Source organism: Aphelocoma coerulescens, unplaced genomic scaffold (genome assembly GCF_041296385.1).
Source record: "Aphelocoma coerulescens isolate FSJ_1873_10779 unplaced genomic scaffold, UR_Acoe_1.0 HiC_scaffold_187, whole genome shotgun sequence".
Taxonomy (NCBI): Eukaryota; Metazoa; Chordata; class Aves; order Passeriformes; family Corvidae; genus Aphelocoma; species Aphelocoma coerulescens.
The window spans coordinates 159,459-174,002 of NW_027183535.1; the positions used below are offsets into that span (position 1 = coordinate 159,459).

Here is a 14,544-nt window from a genome sequence, read left to right on the forward strand (position 1 = left end):
TTGGGGCTTTTCCAGGAGATTTCCGGTGTTTTCCAGGCAGATTTTGGGGTTTTCCGGGTGGATTTTTGGGGTTTCCCGGGTGGATTTTGGGATTTCCCGGGTGGATTTTGGGGATTTCCCGGGTGGATTTTGGGGTTTTCCGGGTGGATTTGGGGCTTTTCCAGGAGATTTCCGGTGTTTTCCAGGCAGATTTTGGGGTTTTCCGGGTGGATTTTTGGGGTTTCCCAGGTGGATTTTGGGATTTCCTGGGTGGATTTTGGGGTTTTCCGGGTGGATTTGGGGCTTTTCCAGGCAGATTTTGGGGTTTTCCGGGTGGATTTTTGGGGTTTCCCGGGTGGATTTTGGGATTTCCCGGGTGGATTTTGGGGTTTTCCGGGTGGATTTGGGGCTTTTCCAGGAGATTTCCGGTGTTTTCCAGGCAGATTTTGGGGTTTTCCGGGTGGATTTTGGGGTTTTCCCGGGTGGATTTTGGGGTTTCCCGGGTAGATTTTGGGATTTTCCGGGTGGATTTTGGAGGTTTTCCGGGTGAATTTGGGGATTTGACGGGATTTGATGGGATTTGATGGGATTTGGGATTTGACGGGGCTCGGTCTGTGGGATTTGGGAATGGATGGAATTTGGGACTTCACCGATTTGCGATTATTTGGGATCTGTTGCGGTTTTATGGGATTTGCGATTATCGGGGATTTGGGATTTTTTTGGGGGGGGGGAGGAATGGAGAAAACCCTGGAAAATTCCTCCCCCTCTGGCACAGCCGGGATCGATCCCGATCCGGGATTTTCCCTCAGCACCCGGGGCCTCATTTACCCGTCCCTGTTAATTAATAATTAATGGGATAATTACCGGGATTTCGACAGTTTAATGGGGCAATTAAGGGGATTGCGCCAGCCCTTTTATGGGATAATTAAGGGGATTGCGACACCCCCTTATCTGATCCCAAGGTCACAGACAGGGCTGGGATTTACGGCCCCATTCCCGGGAATTCCCGTGGGAATTCCAGCCCCGTCCCCAAAAAGCCGGGATTTGGGGTTGGGGAGGGGTCAGGGCGGGGGAATAATCCCAAAAAATATTTGGGATTGTTTGGGATGCAGGATTTGGGATTTGAGGTCATTTGGGATCAGATTAGATCCAGGATTTGGGATTATTTGGGATTGTTTTTTAGGGTCCAGCAGGATTTGGGATCCGGGATCATTTGGGGTTTTTTGGGATGCAGGATTTGGGATTTGTGGTCATTTGGGATCAGATTAGATCCAGGATTTGGGATTATTTGGGATTGTTTTTTAGGATCCAGCAGGATTTGGGATCTGGGATTTCGGTGGGATTTGGGATCCAGAAGGATTTGGGATCATTTGGGATTGTTTGGGATGCAGGATTTGGGATTTGAGGTCATTCGGGATCAGATTAGATCCAGGATTTGGGATTATTTGGGATTGTTTTTTAGGATCCAGCAGGATTTGGGATCCGGGATCATTTAGGGTTTTTTGGGATTCAGGATTCAGGATTTGAGGTCATTTGGGATCAGTTTGAATCCGGGATTTGGGATCATTTGGGATTGTTTTTCAGGACCCAGCAGGATTTGGGTTCTGGGATTTAGGGTTTTTTTAGGATCCATCAGGATTTGGGATCCGGGATCATTTGGGGTTTTTTGGGATTCAGGATTCGGGATTTGAGGTCATTTGGGATCGGTTTGGATCCAGGATTTGGGATCATTTGGGATTGTTTTTCAGGACCCAGCAGGATTTGGGATCCGGGATCATTTGGGGTTATTTGGGATGCAGGATTAGGGATTTGAGGTCATTCGGGATCAGACTAGATCCAGGATTTGGGATTATTTGGGATTGTTTTTCTAGGATCCAGCAGGATTTGGGATCATTTGGGATTTAGGGGTTTTTTAGGATCCAGCAGGATTTGGGATCCGGGATCATTTGGGGTTATTTGGGATGCAGGATTTGGGATTTGAGGTCATTTGGGATCAGATTAGATCCAGGATTTGGGATTATTTGGGATTGTTTTCTAGGATCCAGCAGGATTTGGGATCCGGGATCATTTGGGGTTTTTTGGGATTCAGGATTTGGGATTTGTGGTCATTTGGGATCAGATTAGATCCAGGATTTGGGATTATTTGGGATTGTTTTTTAGGATCCATCAGGATTTGGGATCCGGGATTTCGGTGGGATTTGGGATCCAGAAGGATTTGGGATCATTTGAGATTGTTTGGGATGCAGGATTTGGGATTTGAGGTCATTTGGGATCAGATTAGATCCAGGATTTGGGATCATTTGGGATTGTTTTTCAGGACCCAGCAGGATTTGGGTTCTGGGATTTAGGGTTTTTTTAGGATCCATCAGGATTTGGGATCCAGGACTATTTGGGGTTTTTTGGGATTCAGGATTCGGGATTTGAGGTCATTTGGGATTGGTTTGAATCCGGGATTTGGGATCATTTGGGATTGTTTTTCAGGATCCAGCAGGATTTGGGGTTTTTTGGGATCCAGCAGGATTTGGGATCTGGGATTTTTTGGGATCTAGAATTTGGGATTTGAGGTCATTTGGGATCGGTTCAGTGGATCCAGCAGGATTTGGGGGCTGGAGTTTGGGATTGTTTGGGTTCCAGGATTTGGGATCATTTGGGATTTGGTTTTGGGGTCCAGCAGGATTTGGGGGCTGAGGTTTGGGATCGTTTGGGGTTATTTGGGATTCTTTGGGATTCTTTGGGATCCGTGATTTAGGACGATTTGGGATTGGGTTTTAGAGTTGTTTTTGGGAATCCAGCAGGATTTGGGCTCTGGGATTTGGGATTGTTTGGGGTTATTTGGGATCCAGCAGGGTTTGGGATCTGGGGTGTTTTCGGGATCCAGGATTTGGGATTTGAGATCCTTTGGGATTGGTTTTGGGGATCCAGCAGGATTTGGGATCTGGGATCATTTAGGATTGGTTTTGGGTGTCCGGCAGGAATTTGTGTCCAGGGGAATTTTTGGGACTCAAGATTTGGGATTTGAGAAAATTTGGGATTATTTCTTGGGATCCAGCAGGATTTAGGATCATTTGGGATCTAGGACTTGGGGTAATTTGGGATTGTTTGGGATTCAGGATTTGGGATGATTTGGGATCGTTTCCTGGGATCCAGAAGGATCTGGAATTTGGGGTTGTTTGGGATCCAGGATTTGGGGTCATTTGGGGTTGGTTTTGGGGGTTATTTGGGATCCAGCAGGGTTTGGGATCATTTGGGATCCAGGACTTGGGGTAATTTGGGATTGTTCGGAATCCAGGATTTGGGATCGGAGATCCTTTGGGGTTGGTTTTGGGGATCCAGCAGCATTTGGGCTCTGGGATTTTTTGGGATCCAGCAGTATTTAGGATCTGGGATCATTTAGGATTGGTTTTGAGGTCCAGCAGGATCTGGGAATTTTTGGGACTCAGGATTTGGGATCTGAGATCCTTTGGGATTGGTTTTGGGGTCCAGCAGGATTTGGGCTCTGGGGTTTGGGATCGTCTGGGGTTATTTGGGATCCAGCGGGGTTTGGGATCTGAGATCCTTTGGGATTGGTTTTGGGGTCCAGCAGCATTTGGGCTCTGGGGTTTGGGATTGTTTGGGGTTCTTTGGGATCCAGCAGGATTTGGGATCATTTGGGACCCAGGATTCGGGGTAATTTGGGGTTGTTTGGGATCCAGCGGGGTTTGGGATCTGAGATCCTTTGGGATCGGTTTTGGGGTCCAGCAGCATTTGGGACCATTTGGGACCCCCGGTGTCCCCACGGGGTCCCTTTTCCGCCCCTTCCCGCGCTCCCACCGATGGCCCCGCCCCTTTCCCACGCCCCATTCATGCCCCGCCTCTTTCCCACGCCCCATTCATGCCCCGCCCCTTTCCCACGCCCCCATTCATGCCCCGCCCAGTCCCCGCCCCTTTCCCACACCCCATTCATGCCCCGCCTTTTCCCCACGCCCCCATTCATGCCCCGCCCAGGCCCCGCCTCTTTCCCACGCCCCATTCATGCCCCGCCCCTTTCCCACGCCCCCATTCATGCCCCGCCCAGTCCCCGCCCCTTTCCCACACCCCATTCATGCCCCGCCTTTTCCCCACGCCCCCATTTATGCCCCGCCCAGGCCCCGCCCCTTTTCCCACGCCCCCATTCATGCCCCGCCTTTTCCCCACGCCCCTTTCAGGCCCCGCCCCTTTCCCACGCCCCCATTCATGCCCCGCCTTTTTCCCACGCCCCTTTCCCACGCCCCCATTCATGCCCCGCCCAGTCCCCGCCCCTTTCCCACGCCCCCATTCATGCCCCGCCCATTCCCACGCCCCATTCATGCCCCGCCCCTTCCCGCGCTCCCCTTCCCGCCACTCCCAGGCCCCGCCCCCTCCGCTCCCCATTGGCCGCCCCTCCCCGGGCCCCGCCCCTTTCCCACGCCCCCATTGGCGGCCCCTCCCCGCCGCCCCGCTCCCCATTGGCCGCCCGGCGCGGCCCCGCCCCTTTGTGGGCGTGGCTACAAGACCGATCCGCGTTTATTGAAAGGCTCCGCGCAGCGGCGGCCCCGGGGGGTGGAGCCAGCCCGGCCCCACCGGGGGGGCTCGGGGGGGTCCGGGGGGGTCCGGGGGGCCCGGAGGGGCCGGGGGGGGCTCGGGGGGGCCCCGGGGGGTGGAGCCAGCCCGGCCCCGGCGGGGCCCAACGCGGGCCGGGGGCTCGGGGGGGCCGAGGGGGGAGGGGCTGGGGGCGTTTCGGGGGGGGTTCAATCAATGGGGGGGCCCGGGGGGTGCCGAGGGGGGGAGGGGCGTGGTGAGTGGGGGGGGGGTCTGGTGAGTGTGGGGGGGTCCCATGGATTGGGGGGGGGTGCGGTGAGGGGGGGGGGGGCCATGGATGGGGGAGGGGCGGTGAGTGGGGGGTCCTGGCGCACTGGGGGCGCTCATGGATTGGGGGGGGGGTCCCAGCGCTTTGGGGGGGGTCGGTGAAGGGGGGGGGGGCAGTGAATGGGGGGGTCCCGGTGCGTGGGGGGGCCCCGGTCAGTTGGCGAGGGGGGGGGGGCCCTGGTGATAACGGGGGGGTCCCGGGTGATAACGGGGGGGCCGAGGACAGGACCGAGCCCCAAGGGACCCCCCCCGGTCCTGGGGACCCCCCCTGTCCCCCCTCCCCCAGCGCAGGGCGCCCCCCCCAGTCCCACTCCTGGGCCCCCCCAGTCCCGGCGCTGTTCCCGGGGGGTCCCGCGGCTCCGGGGGGGTGAAGGGGGGGGGGGCACAAAGGGGGGTCTGGGCCCGGTCCCGGCGCACGGGGGGGGTCGGAACACGGCGGGGGGGGGGGCGGTCGGGGGTCCAGTCCCAGTCCTGGTGCACGACGGTGGCGCGGCCCGGGGGGGTCCCGGTGCACGGGGGGGGGGGTCCCGGTGTTCGAGGGGGGGTTCCGGTCCCGGTGCACGCTGAGGGGGGGGTCAGTGCACGGGGGGGGGGGGTCCCGGTGCACGAGGAGGGTCCAGTCCCGGTGCTGGTGCACGAGGGGGGGGTTGGGGGTCGGTGCCCGAGGGGGGGTCCCGGTGCACGAGGATGGCGATGCTCGAGGAGGGGTCTCCGGTGGTCCCGGTGCACGATGCGGGGGCGGGGGGGTGTCGGTGCCCGAGGGGGGGGTCCCGGTGCACAATGACGGTGCTTCGAGGAGGGGGGGGGGGGTGTGTCTCTGGTGGTCCCGGTGCACGATGGCGGCGATTCGCGGGGGGGGGGTCCGGTGGTCCCGGTGCGCCGGGGGAGGGTCCCGGTGCACGAGGAAGGCGGCGGCTCACGGCGTGGGGGGAGGGGGGGTGGGCGGTGCGGTGGTCCCGGTGCACGGGGAGGGGGGAGGTGAAGCTCGAGGGTCCTGATGCGTGAGGGGGGGGGGGGTCCCGGCGCACGAGGACGGTGAAACTCGAGGGTCCCGGTGCTCGGGGGGGTTGGGTAAGAGGCGTCCCGGTGCACGAGGGTGGCGATGCTCGGGGGTCCCGGTGGGTGCACGAGGGTCCGGGGGGGCTCCCGGTGCCCGGGGGGTGCTGCGGGGGGGGGGTCGCGTGTGACGGAAAGAGAGAGAGAGAGAGAGACAGAGAGAGACCCCGGTGGCACCGGCGGGGCCCTGGCACGAGGGGCCGGGCTGGCCCTGGTGGCACTCGAGGAGCTGGTGGCACACGGCGGGGGGGGGGGCGGCGATCGAGCGAGGAGCTCCCCCCCCCCCACGTTCCTCTTGGTGGCCCGAGGGACCCTGGCACGGAGCGCTGCGCTGGTCCTGGTGGCACGAGGAGCCCCCCCAGTTCCTCCTGGTGGCACGAGGAGCCCCCCCAATTCTTCTCGGGGGCACGAGGAGCCCCCCCAGTTCTTCTCGGGGGCACGAGAAGCCCCCCCAATTCCTCCTGGTGGCACGAGGAGCCCCCCCAATTCTTCTCGGGGGCACGAGGAGCCCCCCCCCCCCCCCAGTTCCTCTGGGTGACAGGAGGGGGGGCCCCCCCCTCCCCAGTTCCTCCTGGTCCCGGTTCCTCCTGGTCCCGGTTCCTCCGGGCGGCACGAGGAGCCCTCGCACGGGGACCCCCAAATCCTCGCGCGGGGACCCCCCCATCGCCCCGTCCTCACGCGAGGAGCCCTTTGCACGAGGATCCGTTGCACGAGGACCCCCCCCCCGATTCCTCGCGCAACCCCCCCGCCCCAAATTCCTCGCACGGGGACCCCCCCCCTCCAGCACGAGCCCCTCCTCCTCCTCCTCCTCCTCCTCCTCCTCCTCACCCCGGGGGTCTCCGGGTGTTCCCCCCCCCCCCGCCCTCCCCTTTCCCCCTTTTCCCCCAGGGCTGGGGGGGTCGGGGGGACTCGGGGGGGTGCGGGTGTGGTTTTGGGGGGGGTCCCGGCGACCCCCGGGGCGGGGGTTAGTGCTCAGCAGCGGGGCCGCGCCGCTCGCAGCCGTTGGCCGTGATCGGGGGTGGCGGGGGCGGAGGCGGGGGCCGCCCGGGGACCCCCCCGGCCCCCCAGATCACACCCGGGTCTGCTGCACCCACGGCGGAAAGCTGCCTCTCCTGCAAGGCACCGAGGGGGCTCATTCACCCCCCCGCCCCCGCCACCGCGTCCCTCGGTGTCCCTGAGCGGCCCTAAAGCGTCCCCGGGGCGGCCCCGCCGGGACCCCCCCGCCCCGCGACCCCCCCGCCCGCCCCCCGGCCCGCGGCGGTCACTCACCTGCGACACCGGCGCGGGGCCCTCGGGGCGGCCGGAACCCCCCCCCCCCCAAAATCACCGCCGAGGCACCCCAAATGCACCCGGAGCCACCCCGGAATGAACCCCGAGCCCCTCAAATTGACCCCGAGCCCCTCAAATTAACCCCGAGCCTGAGAAGTTAACCCGGAGCCCCTCAAATGAATCCTGAGCCCCTCAAATGAATCCTGAGCCTCTAAAATTAACCCTGAGCCTGAAAAGTTAACCCCGAGCCCCTCAAATTGACCCTCAGCCCCTCAAATTAACCCTGAGCCCCTAAAATTAACCCTGAGCCTCTAAAATTAACCCTGAGCCTCTAAAATTGGCCTTGAGCCCCTAAAATTAACCCTGAGCCTCTAAAATTAACCCCGAGCCCCTAAAATTAATTCTGAGCCCCTAAAATTAATCCCGAGCACCTAAAATTAACCCTGAGCCTCTAAAGTTGACCCCGAGCCTCTAAAATTAACCCTGAGCCTCTAAAATTAATCCTGAGCCTGAAAAGTTAACCCGGAGCCCCTAAAATTAACCCTGAGCCCCTAATATTAATCCTGAGCCTAAAAAATTAACCCTGGCCTCAAAAAATCAACCCTGACCCTAAAAAGTCAACCCTGACCCCCCAAAATTAATCCTGACCCTAAAAAGTAAACCCTGACCGTAAAAAAATTAACCCCAACCGGCTAAAATTAACCCTGATCCCCCAAATTTCACCCTGACCCTAAAAAATGAACCCTGGCTCCCCAAAATTAACCCTGATCCCCCAAATTTCACCCTGACCCTAAAAAATTAACCCTGACCCTATAATTAACCGATACCCCCAAAATTAACCCTGACCCGAAAAAATCACCCTGACACCCCAAAATTAACTCAGAGCCCCTAAAATTAACCCTGACTCCCCAAAATTTCTCCCTGATCCTAAAAAATGAACCCTGACTCCCCAAATTTAAACCTGAGCCCCTAAAATTAACCCTGACCCTAAAAAGTTAACCCTGACTCCCTAAAATTAACCCCGACCCCCCAAAATTAACCCTGATCCCCCAAAATTTCACCCTGACCCTAAAAAATTAACCCTGACTCCCCAAAATTAACCCTGACTCCCCAAAATTAATCCTGAGCCCCTAAAATTAACCCTGACCCTAAAAAGTCACCCTGACTCCCCAAAATTAACCCTGAGCATAAAAAGTTAACCCTGAGCCCCTAAAATTAACTCTGACCCCCCAAAATTAACCCTGACTCCCCAAAATTAATCCTGACCCTAAAATTAACCCTGACCCCCCAAAATTTCACCCTGACCCCCCAAAATTAACCCTGACTCCCCGAAAAGAACCCTGAGACCCTAAAATTAACCTTGACCCTAGAAAGTCAACCCTGACTCCTCAAAATGTCACCCTGACCCCAAAAAATTAACCCTGACTCCCCAAATTTAACCCTGATGCCCCAAATTTAATCCTGAGCCTAAAAATTAACCCTGACTCCCCAAAATTAACCCTGAGCCTAAAAAGTCAACCCTGAGCCTAAAAAATTAACCCCAACCCACTAAAATTAACCCTGATCCCCCAAAATTTCACCCTGAGCCTAAAAAATGAACCCTGACCCTAAAAAGTCAACCCTGACTCCCCAAAATTAACCCTGAGCCTAAAAATTTAACCTTGACCCTAAAAAGTCAACCCTGACTCCCCAAAATTAACCCTGAGCCTAAAAATTTAACCTTGACCCTAAAAAGTCAACCCAGACTCCCCAAAATTAACCCTGAGCCTAAAAAATGAACCCTGACCCTAAAAAGTCACCTCTGACTCCCCAAAATTAACCCTGAGCCTAAAAAGTTAACCCTGACCCTAAAAAGTAAACCCGGACTCCCCAAATTTAACCCTGAGCCTAAAAATTTAACCTTGACCCTAAAAAGTCACCCCTGACTCCTCAAATTTAACCCTGAGCCTAAAAATTTAACCCTGACCCTAAAAAGTCACCCCTGACTCCCCAAAATTAACCCTGAGCCTAAAATTGAACCTTGACCCTAAAAAGTCAACCCTGACTCCCCAAAATTAACCCTGAGCCTAAAAATTGAACCCTGACCCTAAAAAGTCACCCCGGACTCCCCAAAATTAACCCTGAGCCTAAAAAGTTAACCCTGACCCTAAAAAGTCAACCCCGACTCCCCAAAATTAACCCTGAGCCTAAAAAATAAACCTTGACCCTAAAAAGTCACCCCTGACTCCCCAAAATTAACCCTGAGCCTAAAAATTTAACCTTGACCCTAAAAAGTCACCCCAGACTCCCCAAAATTAACCCTGAGCCTAAAAAATGAACCCTGACCCTAAAAAGTCAACCCAGACTCCCCAAAATTAACCCTGAGCCTAAAAAATGAACCCTAACCCTAAAAAGTCAATCCCGACTCCCCAAAATTAACCCTGACCCTAAAAAGTCACCCCGGACTCCCCAAAATTAACCCTGAGCCTAAAAATTTAACCCTGACCCTAAAAAGTCACCCCAGACTCCCCAAAATTAACTCTGAGCCTAAAAAATGAACCCTGACCCTAAAAAGTCAACCCGGACTCCCCAAAATTAACCCTGAGCCTAAAAAGTTAACCCTGACCCTAAAAAGTCACCTCTGACTCCCCCAAACCAACCCCGACCCGCTAAAATTCAATCCCGGCTCCCTAAACTTTGCCTCCCCCCCCCCCAAAAAATAAAAGCCGCCAAACCGCCCCAAATTCGGCTGAAACGCCCTAAAACTGCCGCCAGCCCCGGAGCCGCCCCCAAATCCCCCTTCAGTGAAAACCCTACAGCCGTCCCCACCCCCCTGCGAAGCGTCCCCACCCCCCGCCCCTCCCCCCCCAGTGACAGGACATGGCACACGGACACGGGTGTCACCGCCCCTCCCCCCCCCGTGAGATGGGGACAGACACAGGACACGAGGATGGTGACGGTGACGCGGCGCCAGCGCTGGGGGACACCCGGTGACAACGGCCCCCGACCCCCCCCCGGCCCCGGCACGGGACGGGGACAATGGTGGCACCTCCAGGGCGTGGGGGACAGGGCGCTGGTGGCACCTGAGGGGACATGGGGACACCTGGGGAGGTGGCCCCGAAGGGTCCCCGGTGTCACCAAGGGGTGCCCCATGTCCAGGAGGGACATGGGGACACCAGGAAGGACATGGGGACACCTGGGTGGTGTCACCAACGGATCCCCAATGTCACCAAGAGGTTCCCAGTGTCCCCGAGGGACATGGGGACACCAGGAAGGACATGGGGACATCAGGAAGGACATGGGGACACCTGGGTGGTGTCACCGAGGGGTCCCCAGTGTCCATGAGGGACATGGGGACACCAGGAAGGACATGGGGACATCAGGAAGGACATGGGGACACCTGGGTGGTGTCACCAAGAGGTTCCCAGTGTCCCCGAGGGACATGGGGACACCAGGAAGGACATGGGGACATCAGGAGGGACATGGGGACACCCTGGGTGGTGTCACCGAGGGGTCCCCGAGGGACATGGGGACACCTGGGTGGTGGCCCCGAAGGGTCCCTGGTGTCACCTGGGGGTTCCCAGTGTCCATGAGGGACATGGGGACACCAGGAGGGACATGGGGACACCTGGGGAGGTGGCCCCGAAGGGTCCCCGGTGTCACCAAGGGGTGCCCCATGTCCAGGAGGGACATGGGGACACCAGGAAGGACATGGGGACATCAGGAGGGACATGGGGACACCCTGGGTGGTGTCACCAATGGGTCCCCAATGTCACCAAGGGGTGCCCAGTGTCCCTGAGGGACATGGGGACAGCAGGAAGGACATGGGGACACCCTGGGTGGTGTCACCAAGAGGTTCCCAGTGTCCATGAGGGACATGGGGACACCAGGAAGGACATGGGGACACCTGGGTGATGTCACCAAGGGGTCCTCAGTGTCCAGGAAGGACATGGGGACACCAGGAAGGACATGAGGACACCTGGGGAGGTGGCCCTGAAGGGTCCCCAGTGTCACCAAGGAGTCCCCAGTGTCCCTGAGGGACATGGGGACACCAGGAAAGACATGGGGACTCCTAGGGTGGTGTCACCAAGGGGTTCCCAGTGTCTCTGACGGACATGGGGACACCAGGAGGGACATGGGGACACCTGGGTGATGTCACCAAGGGGTTCCCAGTGTCCAGGAGGGACATGGGGACAACAGGAGGAACATGGGGACACCAGGAGGGACATGGGGACACCGGGGGTGGTGTCACCAAGAGGTTCCCAGTGTCCCTGAGGGACATGGGGACACCAGGAAGGACATGGGGACACCAGGAAGGACATGGGGACACCCTGGGTGGTGTCACCAAGGGGTTCCCAGTGTCACCAAGGGGTTCCCAGTGTCCATGAGGGACATGGGGACAGCAGGAGGGAGGTGGGGACACCTGGGACAGTGTCCTCAGGGGACACAGGGACACAGGAGGGACAGGAGGACACCAGGAGGGACATTGGGACACCTTGGTCCATGTCCCATGGGGACACAGGGACAGCAGGAGGGACATGGGGACACCTGGGTGGTGTCACCAAGGGGTCCCCAGTGTCACCAAGGGGTCCCCAGTGTCCAGGAGGGACTTGAGGACAGCAGGAAGGACATGGGGACACCAGGAGGGACATGGGGACACCCTGGGTGGTGTCACCAAGGGGTTCCCAGTGTCCCTGAGGGACGTGGGGACATCTTGGATCCGTGTCCCCGAGGGGTCCCAGTGTCCTTTGGGGACACAAGAGGATCTTGGGGACATCGGGATCTGTGTCCCCAGTGTTCCCGAGGGAGGTGGGAAGGACACGGGGACACGGGAGGGACATGGGGACACTCCAGATCTGTGTCCCCAAGAGGTCCCAGTGTCCTTTGGGGACTTAAGAGGGGCTTGGGGACACCTGGATCTGTGTCCCCAAAGGGTCCCCAGTGTCCCTGAGGGACATGGGGACACCAGAGGGACATGGGGACATTCCCGATCCGTGTCCCCAAGGAGTCCCCAGTGTCCCTGAGGGACATGGGAGGGACATGGGGACACCGGAGGGACATGGGGACACTCCAGATCCGTGTCCCCAATGGTCCCCAGTGTCCCTGAGGGACATGGGGACACCGGAGGGACATGGGGACACTCCAGATCTGTGTCCCCAATGGTCCCCAGTGTCCCTGAGGGACATGGAAAGGACATGGGGACACCGGAGGGACATGGGGACATTCCCGATCCGTGTCCCCAAGGAGTCCCCAGTGTCCCTGAGGGACATGGAAAGGACATGGGGACACCGGAGGGACATGGGGACATTCCCGATCCGTGTCCCCAATGGTCCCCAGTGTCCCTGAGGGACATGGAAAGGACATGGGGACACAGCAGGAATTTGGGGACATTCCCGATCCGTGTCCCCAAAGGGTCCCCAGTGTCCCTGAGGGACATGGGGACACCGGAGGGGCTTGGGGACATTCCAGGTCCATGTCCCCAGTGGTCCCCAGTGTCCCTGAGGGACATGGAAAGGACATGGGGACACCGGAGGGACATGGGGACACTCCAGATCCGTGTCCCCAATGGTCCCCAGTGTCCCTGAGGGACATGGAAAGGACATGGGGACACCAGAGGGACATGGGGACATTCCCGATCCGTGTCCCCAAGGAGTCCCCAGTGTCCCTGAGGGACATGGAAAGGACATGGGGACACCAGAGGGACATGGGGACACTCCAGATCCGTGTCCCCAAGGAGTCCCCAGTGTCCCTGAAGGACGCGGGGACACAGCAGGAGCTTGGGGACATTCCCGATCCGTGTCCCCAAGGGTCCCCCGTGTCCCCAGGGGTCCCCCGCGTCCCCTGTGCGGCCCGGGGGTGACGGGGAGGGGACAAGGACCCACCTGGGGTGTCACCGGTGGCCGAGGGTCCGGTGCCACTGGCGGGGCCGGGCCGCGCTACCTGACGGACAGCTGTGACAAGAGAGACACGGGAGGGGACATCAGGGCCACCGCGGCCGAGGGGACACGGCCCGGCCCGGGCTGGCCCCGGGGGGACCCCGGGCTGGCCCTGAGGTGGCACCGGGGGGACCCCGACCCAAGGAGGGGGCGCGGGAACGGCCCCGTCGCTGGGGGGGGGGGGACACGGAGGTGGCCTTGGGGACACCGGGGTGGCCTTGGGGACACCGGGGTGGTTTTGGGGACACCGGGGTGGCCTTGTGGTGGCGCTGCCCCTGGGGTGGGGGGTGGGGCGGTGTCACCTCCAGCCCGAAATGTCCCTCTGGTGTCACCCCAGGAGTGGCCCTGTGTCCTCCGGGGGTCACTTTGTCCCCCCGGGGGTGGCCCTGCGTCCCTTGGTGGTGGCCCTGTGTCCCTTGGTGGTGGCCCTGTGTCCCCTGGAGGTGGCCGTGTCCCCTCCGGGGGTCCCTTTGTCCCCCCAGGGGTGGCCCTGCGTCCCTTGGTGGTGGCCCTGTGTCCCTTGGTGGTGGCCCTGTCCCCGCCGGGGGTCACTTTGTCGCCCCGGGGGTGGCCCTGAGTCCCTTGGTGGTGGCCCTGTGTCCCTTGGTGGTGGCCCTGTGTCCCCTGGAGGTGGCCCTGTCCCCTCCGGGGGTCCCTTTGTCCCCCCGGGGGTGGCCCTGTGTCCCTTGGTGGTGGCCCTGTGTCCCCTGGAGGTGGCCCTGTCCCCTCCGGGGGTCCCTTTGTCCCCCCGGGGGTGGCCCTGTCCCAGCCGCGGGTGGTCCTGTCCCTCCAGGAGTGGCCCTGTCCCTTCCAGGGGTCACTTTGTCCCCCCCGGGGGTCCCTTTGTCCCCCCGGGGGTGGCCCTGTCCCACTTAGGGGTGGCCCCGTCCTTCTGGGGGTCCCTTTGTCCCCCCGGGGGTGGCCCTGTCCCACTTAGGGGTGGCCCCGTCCTTCTGGGGGTCCCTTTGTCCCCCCGGGGGTGGCCCTGTCCCACTTGGGGGTGGCCCCGTCCTTCTGGGGGTCCCTTTGTCCCCCCGGGGGTGGCCCTGTCCTCGCTGCGGGGGTCCCTGTCCCCCTCTTGGGGGTCACTTTGTCCCCCCGGGGGTGGCCCTGTCCCCTCTGGGAGGGTCCTCGTCCCCCTTTGGGGGGTCCCTCTCCCCTCTGGGGGGGTCTCTGTCCCCTCCAGGGGTCCCTTTGTCCCCCCGGGGGTGGCCCTGTCCCCCTGTGCCCCCCCCCAAGTGCCACCATGTCCCCCCCCAGGCATCCCCAGCCCCTCCCCCACCCAGGGGTCCCCCCACGGCCCCCAGAGGTGACAGGAGCCCCCCCCCCCGGGGGTCCCCAAACCCCCCCCAGAGGGACCCAAAGACCCCCCAAAAACCCCAAAGACCCCCCCCAGGGCTGCCCAACCCCCCCCGGGGACACCCAGAGCCCCCCCAGGGGTCCCCAAAACCCCCCCAGAGGG

General features: G+C 60.1%; 1 protein-coding gene across 1 annotated transcript in view; it reads right to left on the reverse strand.

Moving 5' to 3' along the window:
* Window positions 1-13,041: 13,041 nt before the first annotated feature.
* The window catches only part of SYNGAP1 (synaptic Ras GTPase activating protein 1), a 53,141-nt gene continuing 51,638 nt past the window's right edge, over window positions 13,042-14,544 (reverse strand). The window contains exon 19 of the mRNA XM_068998899.1: window positions 13,042-13,097. Within this exon, the coding sequence (XP_068855000.1) occupies window positions 13,083-13,097 (15 nt within the window). The 3' untranslated portion in view covers window positions 13,042-13,082. The remainder of the gene's footprint in view (window positions 13,098-14,544) is intronic.